A 16,637-nucleotide genomic window follows, 5' to 3' on the forward strand; every position below is an offset into this window, starting at 1 on the left:
TTTTTCAGCAGAAACATCAATTCATTGCGAACTGCTGCTGATACAAACCAAGTATGTGTAAAAAAGGTATTTGTGCAACTTCTCGTTCTGTAAAAGCATCAGTTCATGCGGCTACAAAAACTGCATGAATTAGATATTGCACACAGTGTGTACTTGCATTACAGCAGCACGGTTCTGGGTAAATTGCGAATCACGAATTTTGGTTTCAAACTGAGAATGAGAATTTTGTTTCAAACAGGTTGAATGAATGATTCAATGACTCACTCATAAATACTTGTTTGTTTACTGGATGAATCAGCGTTTTTGAACGAATCTCTTCAATGAGTGATTCAAAGACAAAATATTTTCTAACAGTCACTTGGCGACAAACATTATTTGAGGTTACTTTCAAAAGGCGTTTTGCTCTAATTTGATTGCTTCCGTAGACATCAGTGTTCATCTGAACTATAAACTTTTATCCCAGTACTTCTGTGATAATATGAATTATTGTAACACAGAAATAATGACACTGTGTGGTTGAAAAGGCTGTTTGTGACACTGTTTCACACCTATACATGATAACTGCTCTCTCTGGGTCAGCAGCGCAAACGCATATTTGACTGTTCTGGTGTGATTTTGTCAAAGGTTTAATAGACAGGCGAATCGTCATTTAGGAATGAGATTGCGTGGGTGTTTGAATCGAGATCGCGATCTTTTAACGATTAATTGTACAGTTCTAACTATAATAAAACTAAATACTCATTCTTCATTATTTCTTCTTAAAGGGATCATATAATGCCATTTTTGTACAAGCTAATATGATTCTTTAGGGTCTAAATTAAAAGTTTGTAATATACTTTAATTAAAAATTCTCATTAGTATTGTAAGAAAACACTTATTTTACCTGGTCAAAAACAGCTCTGTTTTCAGCACGCCGTTTCAGTGCATATGACTTTAAATGATAATGAGCTTTGCTCACCCCGCCTCTCTGTTCTGTGCGTACACGTTTGTAACACAATAACCATAACGCTTTGTTTATTATAAACGTGGGATTATGAATTATATGGAGAACACGAATAGCTGGTACCGATCCTTTATTCAGGAGCAGCTTCTTAGCAAAACCAGCTTTATACTGACCCTCGTTTATAAGCAGTCTGCTGAGAAATGATTCGGCAAACATGAGAGCATTGACGTTGCTCGTGGGGAATATTCCCTTCGAAAACAAACTCAGCCACTGCGTCTTCAGCGGTTCGGATTTAGGAACATTAAAATGACTGTGTTCGTTATTACACCCAAGAACAGAACACCACAATCGCTTAGACGCCATTCCAGGGTTCCTGCACACTTTTTAAAGTCAAATTTAAGGCTTTTTAAGACCTGTAGAAATCAAAATTAATACCGTACATTAGGGGTGTCCAATATTGCCAAAAATATATCTCGATATTTTAAACGTTTTGTTGATAATTAGATGATATTTTACTGATTGTGTTTTTGTGCTGGTGCATTGGCTGGTTTAGGCCTGTTGTTGACAGAAGACTCACAAAGATATCCATATTTTTCATATTCTATGCAGTGGTCAGTTCACAGTAGTGACAGAAATGATTAATTAATGTGCAATATTTGCCACCTTAAATTGATTTCCAGGGGCATTTTCACCTATATATGGACATTTTTTCTAAACTTATTTAGAGTTATGCATCACCTTTTATGTCAAATAGCCTACTAACATTCAAATTAAATTGTACAGTAATTATACTTATTTATACAATAATACTTAATTACACAATAATTATACAGTACCACCGTACCAGTCAAATTAAATCATTCAATCAAAATCCATCTTTGCAGTGCAGAGGTGACACAGAAGCGGCATCAGAAGTGGCATTAATATTTACACTCCATTTACAATTGCATAAATAAAGCTATGAGATAATTTTTTTTAAATCAATATTCAATATTTAAATATGAAATGATTTCTAATTTTAACATTTTAATTGAAGGGTACTTTAAATATGAAACTAAAACCGCCAGTAGGCGGCAGCAAGTCTGTCTTAATACCGTAAGCGAGTTGAGGGATTCATTCATTCAACCGATTTGTTCAAACGGCTGATTCATTGGGGAAAGAAACAAGTGATTGTTCATTGAATCGTTAAAATGACTCGTTCAAAACGTGGATTTCAGTCAAGAAATCTTCGCTGTCTGTTGCATTGAGACTCTGCTACGGTTTCATTTTGAAATTCTAGTCTGCGAAATAAAGGGAAAACAAACAATATTGACAATATGGTGTCTAAAAAGTAACTCCCATGTTAATTTATTTTTAATTTAACCAACATAAATATATTACACGTGTGCACGGGAAAACGGCACTCTTACTGATGTGATATTCTAACATAAGAACAGAATATGATATAAATATAAGACAAAAACTAAGTTGGGGACATAGGCCTACCTATAGCCTAACTGCACTGACACATCACGCAGTGAAAGCACGAGAGACAAATGCGATGTCAGCTCACAGTGCCTCATACATCCCTAAGGACATAAAGAATGAACTTACGACTGAACTGACTTTTGCCAACTTTCTTCTTCTCTCCTCTCTCGCGTGCAGGAGACAGACGTTATTCTGCCGCGAATGTGATGCGAATTGTCACGTGAACAAGCAAATCCACAAAGATAGAATAATAAAAAATAATACTACGCTAATTAGATAGTTTTAATTTGGAAAACATTTAGATATGTCTAAGTCGAAGTGTTATCTAAAATTTAAGACCTTTCATAAGTAAAAATAAGACTTTATAAGACTTTTTATGGCCTTATATTTTAAAAATCTAATTTAAGACTTTTTAAGACTTTTTAAGGATCCGCGGGAACCCTGCATTCTGCTCATAGACAGTGCTCCAGCATATCAACAATGACCGCGCCGGTCCGCACAGACTATGATTGACAGCTGGCTCACGAGCGAGGGCGGGTCTGTGTTGAAACGCGCCTGTCAATCAACAATCGCGGGAGGGGCTTCCGAGCGTGTGACGTCACACGGTCGAACGGCTCGATTTGAGGCAGGGGAAAACATATAAGGAGATTAAAACAAAAACACTGGATGGATTTTTATCATTATATGATGGTTGTGTACAGGCACTGCAAACACACATTTCAGTACAATCAACTTGAAAAAGTGCGGAATAATTTGATATGAGAAATATTTTAGTTTGTGTCTGTCCATCAAGTTACAAACAAAAAGAGATATAGCTTTCAAAGCAAAGTACCTTTCATTTGTGAATTCATTAATTCACTGGATGGTCTAAAAATAAATAGGATTTACAACATGGTTATTTAATAAATATATAAGCCATTTTCATTTAATTTCCAACCAATACATATATATTCATATCATAATAATGCTTTAGACGTAACACCCAGCCCATAAGCTTATTATACCTTTCTGAAAGCACAGACTAATTGAGTCAGTCATCAGTGATTAGTTAGTTTACTACTTTATTAATCCCACAAGGGGCAATTAAAGTAGGGCGCAAAACACACAACAGACTCGTTTCAGACATGACACAGAACATATAGCCAAACTAAAACACATTGACGTATTACAACATGCTTCAAAAGGTTCAATCCACTCATATTGACCTATAACTGGATTATTTTGAATTTGGACTTTTTAAAGAACACACTCTCACACGTGTCTCACCTGTCTTGGCAGCACCAGTGGCACTGGGTCGTCTGGCACTGCTGGGAGCTTCTCCGGGTTTCTTGGGTACTTTGGGTACTTTAAACGCAGCCTGAGCCGACGACGGCCTGCTTCCATCCACAGAGTCATCGTCGTCAAAACTACGATCTGAGGGAAGCAACGAGAAGATGAATCAATTGGTTATCAAAGTCAAGACGTGCAGGAAGCATTTCAATAGACGAGCTAATTTTAAATTTTGTTCCAGGATAGACTTACTGCACAATGATAAGCAAAAACCACTTATTTCTGTGCCAACTTGCATAGTCTCATATTCTAGTCCCAATGCAGTTGGTTCAATAAAAAGGAAATCTATCAATGAACAAATCCACTTCCTCTGAAACCCAATAGGTTTTAGGATTATATCACCAAGTATGCCGAGTACAAGGTCTGATTTCCTCCCCACCACAATATCAGCTTCAGTAATCAATGACCAGCCCAGAACCAGGAACTATTAGGGGCCTATCAATTACTGAACAGCAAAAACAGGAAGTATAGGTACAGTCAATGACTCGCACACAATCACAAACAAAGAGAAATGCCTTCAAAACTCAAAAGCCCAAAGCCACCCACACACAAGAACAGATTGGGCGCTTCCAGTAAGAACACAAACAGCCTTTCGTTTCATCTACCAGCTGTTAAAACGCCCCAAATCTCCACGGCACCTGGGCGACGTCCAATGCCTGCACTGATTCAGACGTCAATGTTCATTTGAGCCGCCAGCATCATCACAAACAGGTACATTTCGAGAAGACACTCACAGTCACAGATGCGTTTGCAGATGAGGCGCCTCATGCCTGAAGGCGGGCGTGGCTCTCTCTCGTATCCGAGGCAACGCCCAAGCTGCCGCTCACATGACAGTGACTCTCACGGTGACAAAATATCCCCAGACGGATCGGCAAGGCACACACAGTTCACAGAAACCACCACCCAAAAGCTGGTCGGCATCTTCTCTCTCTCTCTCAATTACTCTCTCTCTCCATCCCCCCTCGTCTCCTGCTCCATCACTCCCTCGCACTTTGCAGCGCACCGTCCCCCCCCCCTTCCTTCCCCGCATCCGAAGAGCCAATCAGGAGAGTGATGACATCACCTTTAAGCAGCCAGTGAGCTTTGAGATTTGAGGATGCTTCTTGCATGTCAATGGGGCTCATTTCGTCTGGAGCTCAAGCTAAGCTAATTAGCATCAGCTCGGTGCATGATCCCCTTAGTTTAAACACAGTCACGGTCAAACATGCACAGGGGAATTGGGGTTAAATAAAATGCATAAATACTGATGAGAACGAAGGCCACACCCCTACAGTCGAGACATGGTTTTTGATTGCATATGAAAGTGTGTGTGTGTGTGTGTGTGTGGGCAATGTGACCCTGATTGCACTGACACATTATGGATGCTGACCCCACTAGCGGAGCTGAAAGGGCTCTGTGTGCCTGCCTATGTGTGTAGCATTATTAGCATAGTAGCATAACCCACCCTTTGTTGAGACAGGAGGGCGTGAACAACAATTCAACAAGGACGGGCCAATGCCGACCATAGAGAGCGAGATCAATCGAGAATGAGGCCGGCCGAAAGGAACAAAACAGCAACAGGAAGCAAGAGAGAAAGAGGGGACAAGCTGAAGGGAAAAGGGGGAAAATGGAGAAAAGGCAAGGACGAAGCGAGAGAGAGAAAGAGAGAGAGATGGCCGCTTGCAAAAGGCTGTTGCCATGACAACAAGATCAGCCCACAATAGTGGATTTGAAAGATTGGAGAGAGAAAAAAGGGCTGATTCCCATTGGTTTAAATTTTGGTCAGCCAAAAACAGCTTGCTGAAATCAGAAAACTAAAATGTTATTTTTTAACAACAACAACATAATAATAAAAGGCTGAATCACATTGGCTTGAATTTTGGTCAGCCAAAAACGGCTTGCTCAAATCAGAAAACTTAAACACATATTTTTGGTTGTAGTTTATTTTAAGGTGACGTAGTTACATTGTACTTCAGTACTGAGTAATTAACTACATGTAATTACTACAGAGTTACGGTTAGGTTTTGGTTGAGGGCTAGTTACTTGTAATTATGTATAATTTATTGCTATAACTATGGTAAGTACATGTATTAATGTGTAACTACGTCACCTTTGAAGCAAATATTGCTTTGAAAAATATTTCTGTGTGACTTTATTCCAAGCAAGATATTGCTTCTACTATACTTACGAGTTAAGTTGCATTTTTTATGAATATTTTTGGGGAAAAGGCTGCCCACCTAAAGTCACAATGAAATGCAGTGTACTGTCATAAGTCAACACACAATTATTTCTATTCGATCAATGAATAAGCTAAAAAAAAAAAAAGAAGATTAATACATAATTTCTTGAAAGAGTTGTAATATTATTGTATTGTGACAGTTATTGATATAAAAAAGTATCGCCACCATATTGACAGATATGAAGAATAGCAGTATGTAACACAGCAGAGGTAACTGACTACACACTAGTACATGACACATTTCTCAGTCAAAACTGACCTGGAAACACATACTGTCAGTCTAACACCATATTGCTTATTGCTGGGTGACTGAGTGAGTGTTGATGTCTGAGTCCTCACTGGTCACTCCGTAACTTAACTGGCTATCTAATCTGGTTATCAGGATTATGACGAGAAGGACCTGTGTAGTAGGGCCCACCAAAACGAACAGCGAACATAAGTACTCTAAAGCTTAATTTATAGTCAAGAGACACACGGCATCTCATAGTTAAGTGTACTTCAATTTCCAGGCCAAGAGCTGAGGAGTCTAATAATGGGTAGCGGAGGCAACAAAATGCCCTAGAAACCAGGTCACACTTGAACTCCCAAGGGACAAAACCCACTGATGCAGAAACCAATATAACTACTATGTCAGAGAGATATAATGCAATATATTCTGATCAAATTCCATTGCTTTAATGGTTGGCGACTTTAAAGACAAGTAGCTGAAAGAATAGCCATAGGAGAGAGTATTTTCTGGACAACTCTTCATTAAATAAAAATAAAAAAATAAAAAAAGACTGACTAGCATCCGATTGCATCCAATCCAAATAAACAGAGCGTAATGCATACCTAAAGTACACAAACAACACAACAGCATAGTTATTTCTATACTACTTATTAGATAAACGCACTCACCATCTCCATCGTCACCCACAGACATGGCTATAATGCTTCTGAGAAGAGGCAGCTCTTTTACTCTCTCCTTCTCTCGTCCTTCTCTCTCTCTCTGTCACGCTGTGTCAGAGTAATGCCGTGACAGGCACAGCTCTCTCTCTAGAACCCTCTCCTCACAGCGGCTCCATTGGCAAAGCCATTGGACAGAAAAAAAAAAAAAAACTCTTTGAATGTCGTCCACTTTGTCTTCTGCCAAATTTAAAAACGACTGGTGAGGAAGTTGGTTGCATGGCGATCGATCCCCTTCCTGTTCTTATACTGAAATCTGGCAAGATCTCAAGGCACATGGCCAGGTAAAACAAACAGTTTAACACATTTGGAAGTTCACCAATACTTTTGAGAAGACATGTTGAAATGTGTAGGGTCTGTGAGATCAAAATGAATCTGATTTTAATCATTTAATTGCCTATAGCAGCAGAGGAATAGTCTGAATCGGTTTTCCAGATTATAGGCAATGGGTCTGCATTAGTGCTGTAATAACATAAAGAGCAAGTTGGGTCACACTTTAGATTAGGTTCCAATTCTCAATGACTTTTGCCTAAAACTCCTAATTACTGCTCATAAATTAGGTAGTTTAGGTATTGGGTGGGATTAAGGGATGTAGGATAAGGCATTAATATGTGCTTTAGAAGTACTAATAAACAGCCAATATCCTGGTAATATGCATGCTAATAAGCAACTAGTTAATAATGAGAATTTGACTCTAAACTAAAGTGATACCGCAAGTTGAGATGCAAAAAAATTCAAGAGTTATTAATCCGATTATTAGCTACTCCATAGCTATACCCAAAACTCACTTATGTCCAAGGACATACAATATAGCTAATTGCTTCAAAACACACAAAGCACAATAATAAATAATCCAGGTAAATCCAAAGTATCAGAGACAATGTAAGTGGTGACCGGAAAAGAGTTTGAACAGGCATGAAACAGCTGAATATACTCAACGATTATACTGTTAAACTAAGCAAACTAAGTTATCATATAATAGTTCGAAATAAACAGGTAGCCTACCTAATCCATGGCTTGAAGACATTAATGTAGGTGTACATGAGCCCCACGGACTTCAAAACTACGCACTTAATAATACTTTTTTTTTTTTGACAAACAAACAAACCAGAATGAGAACAAGAAAACACAAATGAAATCAACTCCTTACCAACCAATCCCTCCCACAGATATGACTTGGATATGACCTTGCTTAAAGGTGCTCTATGTAACTTTTCTTCTAAAATGAATCCTGTTTTTATTGCCTGTGTGTGAAGGGGTTGTAATCACACATTACAATGATCCACTTGTCGGGTTTTGCTATTACCTCTGAAGGCCAGTATTTCTTTTTTTTTTTTTTTTTTTTTTTTTGCCCGACCACCACCCCCCCGTCTTCGGAGGTCAACTTTATTTTTATTCATATAATGGTTTTAGAGAAAATGTCAACGTAGAGGGATATATAACGTAGAGTCATAATATAGAGACAGGGAGGTACACATACAAACGGTCAGATAGACACACGGCCAGACGGACAAACAAACAGATAGACAGACAAACAGACAAAGCTAATATATTTGGGGGGGGGGGTAGAAAAGATTGTAAGGGTGGAGTAATTGAGGGGGAGGGGTGGAGAGGGGGTAAAAGGGAAAGCACGTGGTTTACATTAACTGTTGAATTTGTAAAAAAGTTATGAGGGGATTCCAGGTTTCTTTAAAGGCAGATATATTGTTCTTTTTATGAGCTATGGTTTCTTCTGTCAAAATAAAGTCTGTAATTAAATTAATCCAGTGGGTGAAATGGCAAGATGATTTCGATTTCCAGTTTTGAAAGATTATTTTTTTAGCGACTGCTAGAGAAACAAGGACTGGGGTTTTGTATTTGGAAGGGATAGAGCTATCTGAAGTATCTCCTAGGAGACAGAGTGCAGCCGATAGTGGGACCAGTATTCCTATTTCTATGTGAAGTGTCCGGGTCGGATTTTCTGCGAAAGCCATTGGATGTGACGTGCATGCGCGCTCCCGAGCCTCTCTCGTTTTTATATACAGTCTATGCGACGGCACTGCAGCTGACGACATGAGTCTGATAACACCAAACACTCCTGCCTCCAGCACAACACACACTCCACATATATATAAAAAACAAAACAAAAATGTATCTGCTGAAGCTCGTCAGGCCAAACGTCAATCGGATCGACTCAGGACGAAAACACGGATCAACATCGGCAGAGCATTTGAACTGAAAACTTACATGTTTTCAGATATGTTGAAATAAATAATAGTAAACTGTAATGAAATAGCCAGGTAAACTACAACGTACATGAGACATGAAATGAATACAAAAGACTGTTCCAGGATAACAAAAAGTAAGTGCTTTAGGATGTAACTTTTATTTTATGTACTAGATCTACTGTCTAACGTCACTCATCCCACTACTATCATATTGTTTATAATACACATTTCCGACACGTTCAGTACAGTAATGTTACTTCCTACGATCTTACTGTCACACTGAAATTGTTCAATCTAGTTCACTAACCATTTTCGTTATCATATTATACATTCACATATGTTGACATTGCTAATTGTGAAAGATACACGAATAGTTAGTGAAATGCCTTATGCTAGATAACACCACAAATGTAGCGTTATCATGGTACGAGCATGGAGCATTAGTTCAACGTCAAGCTGATAAAAGTAGCCTATTATTGTAACGTTGCAGTGGGAGTTTACATGAGTTTCCAGCATGTTGTGTGATGCTTTCTCCGGTGTGTTGAAAGTCTCAGTGTGGCCGGTATACCATGAGTGCTCGCTCTTGTGTTCGAGCACGCGCAGGAGCACGAGCGCTCTTGTAAAAATGGTTGCAATCTGAAACATCACCAATAGAGGCCGCTAAAAAATACATATAGCACCTTTAATCGACCATTGCTAAGTTATTGACTAAATTATTATCGACAATGAATCGATCGTCGATGAATCGTTAGCAACCCCAGTACATATATATTGTGCATCTCAGGTAAGAACTGTCCCTCCACTCAAGTCAAAGACACTACTGAACCCACTTTTAGCATACATCACCATCTGATGCACCTGGACACATCATCAGTGATGTTTCCTGGCGTCATCGGGTGTTTCGGGTCTTCCAACAATCAGATACCCTCACCCAGGCGACCCCATTAATACATGTATAAACACATGTTTGCCCCCATAAAGTCAACAGCTGCGACCATGAAAAAAGCAACCATGGAATAGCTTGCTAAGTCACTGTTAAACACATTACTACACCACAACAACTCTATACCACAACCAAATGTGAGCAGCACAGCGTGATCCATCTGGAGATCCAGCTCTGCCATCACATGACATATGCCAAATACATCATGGAGATTTCCATGGCCGTGGAAGTCTGACACCATCTCCCCTTTTTAGATGCTAGCACTCGCATTAAAGCTAACGTACCAGAGACAGAAGGGACACGCAGAAATCCAGCATTAAGTAGCAGCCAATCGCTTTATGTTGATGTTAACCCTCTAGTAATGCTAATGCTAATGAAAAACATGAGGATTAGCATTTAGATGAAAGTAGCATTCCGGATAAAGCTGGGGCTCAGATGTCAAAGGCTTATGTTCAGGACTGTGGTCAGAGACACTGACAAAGACTAATATTAGCATTGTAACCGAAGCTAATGGAGACGAGGGTTGCAAACAAGATTCAGCTAGTTAAAAGCTAACTTACCTTCACTCAGGCTGAGGGCCATGTTACCCGAATTCAGCACTTCATCAAAACGGCTCAGAATGGTCTGTAACCTGAAACACACAGAACAGAGATGATTTGAGATTGATATTAAAATGATCACACAAAATGTAAAAACAAACATTAGCATGAATATTATAGTCATATTTCTGCTCTCCAAACCAAGAAAACAATCACAAAGTAAGGCATTATGGGGTGTAGAAGAGTTGGGTGATATCAAATAGTCAATCATTTTGCCGGCAACGTACACTACTGTTGAAAAGTTTGGGGTCGATAAGATTTTCGAATGTTTTTTTATATCTCTTATGCTCAGCAAGGCTGCATTTATCTGATTAAAAATACAATAAAACCATAATGCATCCTAAATGCAAAACGCACTGACCCCCCAAATTTATGATTTTAACACGCTTTTTTTGCCATTAAGTTTCCTAAAACAGTGTCAATAGTTTCACAAACTTTATTTGTCCTCCAAGTATGAAAGCGTCAAGACAGAGCTTTTACAAGTTAATTTCCATAAATCTGTTCCAGTTTCAGTTAATTGATTTAAAATTCAGATTCAAGGTTCGCTCATGTCATCACTTAAATATGTTCACAGATGAGTTGTTTAATGTGTTAAAATATTGTAGTGAAAGAAATACATAGGTAAACATTACTACTTTTTTTTCTTTTTTTATACCAAGTTTGGATAAATTGATCCATATGAATAAAAATGAGAAATATTCTTCCTTGGGACCATTTAGCAAAAAGCAGTCTAGAAACCAAGCCTACTTTAAATACTGTATTTTACTTCTGCATTAAATAATTTTATTCTATTTTGCCCCAATGGCTGTTTGGTTGAAATTGTGGATTCACGGAGTAGGAAAAAAGATACATATTGAATATCAAAACAGATTTTTATTTTTTTTAGTAATGACACCCAGCCATAAAGCGATGGTGTGGTGCAATGAAAATGCAATAAACATATCACTTTCTGTATTACTGCATAACAAAAAAGCTTTCTGAAGTAAAACGCATCTTGCAACAGAATAAAACTGTTGCAACGGCACCTAAGGCCTTAATCTGTCCATCACAATAATGCTGCTTCCTACAGAAACAGATACAGACAAGTCTGCCTTTTTACACATTCAGAATCAGATGCAGTGCTGTCAGAACCCCACCAACACCACTCACAGAAAATATTCAGCTAAGTAGCTTTAAAGTCCATTAATTTACTCGAAAAATGTTTCAGCCATAAAATATGTATTAAAGGCAATACACAACACAGACAAACCAAACCACTATCACAGTGATAACCACTGTGACAAATGGAAGCATTACACACAAAAAAAAAACATATTTAAAACAAAGCACATCTGTAGTGTGCACTTACAAGTCAATGCTTAATTACTAGTCTTGAACGAAGTGCCTGCCAAACTCAACAAGACTATTTTCAGCACAAGGAACAATTAACAAGACACCGCAGCACAATTACTGTCCCTCAATGTATAGCAGATCGAACACTAAAATACAGCTACAAAATATAAAGAACGATGCTTAAACCTTGCATGAGACTAAACGATATTTGAATAAATTTGCTGGCCCTGCAGACCTCCTTCAGTCATGAACCAACAACGTGCGCATTTACTTTCTCACATGCAATATGCATGTAAATCCACATTCAAGACCACATGTGGGATGTTGCGCGCGTGTGTGTGTGTGTGTGTGTGTGTGTGTGTGTAACGCAGTGCTTGCAGTCCAGACGAATCAGGCATGTTCTTACACACGCAGAATCACAGATCATCAATCCCTATTAACGCAACCGGTTTAGGATCTCTGCTCTTTCTAACCAAAATGGTGCCGCTGAAGACGACACAGGGGCTAAAATGCAACGAAACAGAGAGAAAGTGAATGAATAGCCAAGAACGAGAAGAAAGAGAGAACATGCGACGAGAGGAATAAGATGAAAAGGGTAAAAGAGGACGGCATGCGGGGTCCCACCCACCTGCTCAGACATACTGCCCTTCACATGCAGACGAGGATCGCTGAAAAGACTCCACTGCTGTGTGTCCGCCACAGAAAACTAACAAACTGTTTACCGGTTTGTGTGTGTGTGTGTGAGAGAGACATAGACAGCACAAAGATTCTATTCCCCTTTACATAACCTCCTGTCTGGAACACACACCAGTGGGAGGGGCTAAAGCTGTGGAGCTCAGAGACAGGGCTCCCACCCCTCCCCCTCCAGGCATGGACACACACACACACACACACACACACACACTTAAGCACCACTCGCATTCCCCCTCTCCTCACTGCCCCCCCCCCCCCCCCCCCCCCCCCCCCCCCCCCCGTGTCTTGCCTTGGCTCAGTCGTTTCAGACTGCCCTCTCACTCTCCTTCCTTCTTGTTTTGACTGATAGTTGTGTGTGTGTGTGTGTGTGTGTGTGTGTGTGTCCGGCTCACGGCCCTGTCCTTTCAAACCATATTCATGTCAACAACACACATGTCCTTTCTTGTACCCGCTATCTCTTGGTCAGATGAGAGCAGTGCAGCCTCTGAATTAAAGTTTTTGTATGTACAGTAGCTTAGAGTGAATTTCGGGCATGTGAGCCCAACCCTGGAGTGTGAGATCAGATCAGATCAGATCACATCGATATGATGTGACGCAACAGGATTCCAAAGGCAAAGTGTAAGAGACAAACAACATCGGCCCTAAAAATTATACATACAGGAAAAAAAAGAGAGAAGAGTGTGAACTCAAATATTCTCTACGAACTGATGTACACCATCAGGCCAAATTTTTATTTATTTATTTAAATAGGCAAATGCTTAACAGTCTATGATTGGATCGTTATTGCAGTGATTATTATTTTTCCAGCATGTTATATGTTTGGCAACAGTTCTTCTAACCCTAATTGATGCAGTGTGTAGCTTTTCATTTCTTAAACCACCACGTAGGAAGACACATCATGCATATTCCAGTTAACAATATCAAGATCCATCCGGCTCAAACTGTGTAAGAATGGTAGTGAGTGAGCATGAAGAACGGTTCCTAAAGCTTCTAACAGCAGTGATGCAATGACTTTACCAATTGGCGAATCACGTTTGGCTCTTATTTAGACTTATTCCACCATATTGTGCATTGCACGATCTTCCATTTCTAGTAATGAGTGCTTTGTATATCTAAAGTCTGTGAAAAGATACCTTTTATCGCGTGTGGTGGCGTTGAGTCGGGTTAGAAACGGTGTTAGAAAAAGCAATGAAATGCACATAATACAAACCAATGCAGACACAAGCACCTTTGTGTTCTTGACCAGCCTTATTGTCTGAGATAGCGATGTGTCAGAGTCATAACCATGTCACACACACCAAACAATCCATCTGACACACACCGTTGCTAGTGCTACTGAAACCAGGCTGAACATTCACAGCATAAGGTTCATCCACTCCATATAGTTCAGTTTGTATTGAAACATCTGGACAACACTAAACATGAATCACTCTGAACGGACTCCTGGAAGAATTAATGTAGTGCAACAGTGCCAAAATCTAGGACCATTAAACCATAAGAGAGGGGGGGAGGGGAAAGACACATCAACAGATTCCTCCAGAAAAGAATCCATTATGTACAGAAACAAATCTGATTCAGAATCATTTCCTGGCATTAGTAAAGTGATCATGAAATGTTCAAGATGCAGCCAATGGAGTCTGTCCAAGCGCCTGAAGACTCTTACATCAGACAGAGAGGAATGCAGGAGTATTAGACAGTCTTCAAAAACTCGATTTATCACTGATGTCAGCCTGCAAGATTTTATCAGATTACAAGGAATCCTTTCTTAAACACAATGTAAATAGATTTTCACCACTCCATAATAGGAAACCCATGAAGTAATTTCTTAGTAAGTTTACAGTCCACGCATCACTAACATAACAAACATCCTCCTCTGAGTCTCCAGACTTTTATACAGTGCATCATGTATTGAAATACTCAATAGAACTGCGATGATAGACTAATAAATAGAGTTCTATGATAATCTAATGCAGTTTTAGAGCTCTTTGGTTTTTATTAAATCAATAGGCTGACCTCAAGAGAAAATCAGGTCAAGTAATCCCACCAAGGGATAATGTGTGGATAGAAAATGAATAAGACACAAAAATGTCCCCACTGATCTATTGTAGTTACCAAAGATTGTGTAAAAAATATACACATGCAAAATGCAAGTAGTTTGAAACTACATGTCAACAAACTCTCATTAATTTGCAACTACAAGTGAACTAAGTCATTAAGAGTATTAGTAGACTGTTAGTTTAGGGTTATTAGAATAAGTTGACATGTAGTTGTAAAGTTACTTATAGTTAGTAGAATGTCTAAAGTGGACTATCAAAATAAAGTGTCATTTGAGTGAAATCAAATATGTTTTGAAATATTTCAAATATGTTAGAATGTACTTATAAATAAATAGGCTATACTATATAGTCATATTTAAAGTGCTCCTATTATGCTATTTTAAAGGGATACTCCACCCAAAAATGAAAATTCTGTCATCATTTACTCACCCTCAAGTTGTTGCAAACCTGTATGAGTTTCTTTCTTCTGCTGAACACAAAGGAAGATATTTTGAAGAACGATTGGAACCAAACAGTTGTGGGGCACCATTCACTAGTTCCATAGTAGAAAAATGATATCTTCAATTGTGTTCAGCAGAAGAAAGAAACTCGATTGAATTGAATCGAGTCAGAATTGTCATTTTTGGTTGAAGTATCCCTTTAAAGTTTCCTATTGTTGTTTTGGAGTCTCCTACAATAGGTTTACATGCATCAAGGGTCAAAAAACGGTAACACTTTATTTTAAGGTGCTTGTAATAAGCAGTAATTAACAGTTAATAAGACACTTATAAGACCTTATAAGATGCATATAAGCATTAACTACTTCATATAAGGGTTAATTAAAGGGTCCAGGCCCTGAAGAGATCAGGGAAACTACTCCCTCTTGGGAAGGTACATTTTTAAGTGACTGGGAGTTTGTGTTACCATTTATGTTTGTTCGGCTGTTCTAAAAGTGCAATGTATTGATACTTGAGAAATGTATTATTTAATTTAATGTATTTATTATCATTAGTTATTGCTTATATGCATCTTATATGCATCTAATAAGGTCTTATAAGTGTCTTATTAACTGTTAATTACTGCTTATTACAAGCACCTTAAAATAAAGTGTTACCCAAAAAACTGTTTCATTTCCTCATAATATACATTTGCACATCATCACATTTTCAATGTCTCTCAAACGACTCGTCAGATGAATCAATCTCTCTAAATCCCTCCTTTCCGTGAGCTACTCCGCTCTGATTGGCCAGACGGCTCAGTCTGTTGTGATTAGTCTAGCGCGTACAGCGCGAGCGTCGAAAACAAAAAGGCCCATTGCCATAACAACGTCAGCTGTCCTGAGGCTTCCTGCACCGTAAACTAAACACAGTAACGAACAATGACATCGATTTGGCCATATCAATCCGAGCGCGAGTCCGATGATGAAACATTGGAAGAACTAGTTATTCAACCCGAACCTCCATCGCATGGCCGACTCGAGCAGGACGTTTATCAGTGATGCGCTACTCAGTTTGAGGTACATTATGAGATGTTGCAACTGTAATTCCTCACCATCAGCATTAACAAGTGCATGTCTATCAACAAACCGATTATTTTACTTGTACTAATTTATTTACAGAGTATTTTTCTAATATATTGCAGTGAACACGTGGAAACTGTATCAATAACAGTGCATGTATGCAATGCATACGAGCTCTAGCGTGAATAACTGATGTAACAAACGTCAGTAAAACAAACCTTGCTCCATGCTTAATCTTTCCTCAAAGTAGTGAGAACGACAGACAATCTGCATTAACAGACACAGTTTTAGGTAATAGTGGCCCAGAGCTGATCAGCAGAAGTGTTTCAGTAAGACAGTACTAATGTGAGTTTACCAGTTAGCAGGAGACCTACACAATATAAAACTCAAAACTACGTTTTTTGAA

At 38.8% G+C, this 16,637-nt stretch overlaps 1 protein-coding gene across 48 annotated transcripts in view; it reads right to left on the minus strand.

The window, feature by feature from the left end:
- The window catches only part of clasp2 (cytoplasmic linker associated protein 2), a 66,503-nt gene that overhangs the window by 40,373 nt on the left and 9,493 nt on the right, over positions 1–16,637 (minus strand). For 41 of the 48 annotated variants that reach the window (XM_056249575.1, XM_056249593.1, XM_056249590.1 and 38 more), the window contains exons 7-8: positions 10,613–10,683; positions 3,677–3,823 (exon numbers count right to left, since the gene is read on the minus strand). In XM_056249575.1, the coding sequence (XP_056105550.1) occupies positions 3,677–3,823; positions 10,613–10,683 (218 nt within the window). Of the gene's footprint in view, positions 1–3,676; positions 3,824–4,473; positions 4,711–6,854; positions 6,956–10,612; positions 10,684–12,611; positions 12,789–16,637 lie in introns of those variants that run through there. The other 7 variants (XM_056249598.1, XM_056249597.1, XM_056249594.1 and 4 more) reach the window with 4 other exon arrangements.

This window comes from Rhinichthys klamathensis, unplaced genomic scaffold, assembly GCF_029890125.1.
Source record: "Rhinichthys klamathensis goyatoka isolate OS25496 unplaced genomic scaffold, OSU_Roscu_1.1 h1tg000060l_1, whole genome shotgun sequence".
Taxonomy (NCBI): domain Eukaryota; kingdom Metazoa; phylum Chordata; class Actinopteri; order Cypriniformes; family Leuciscidae; genus Rhinichthys; species Rhinichthys klamathensis.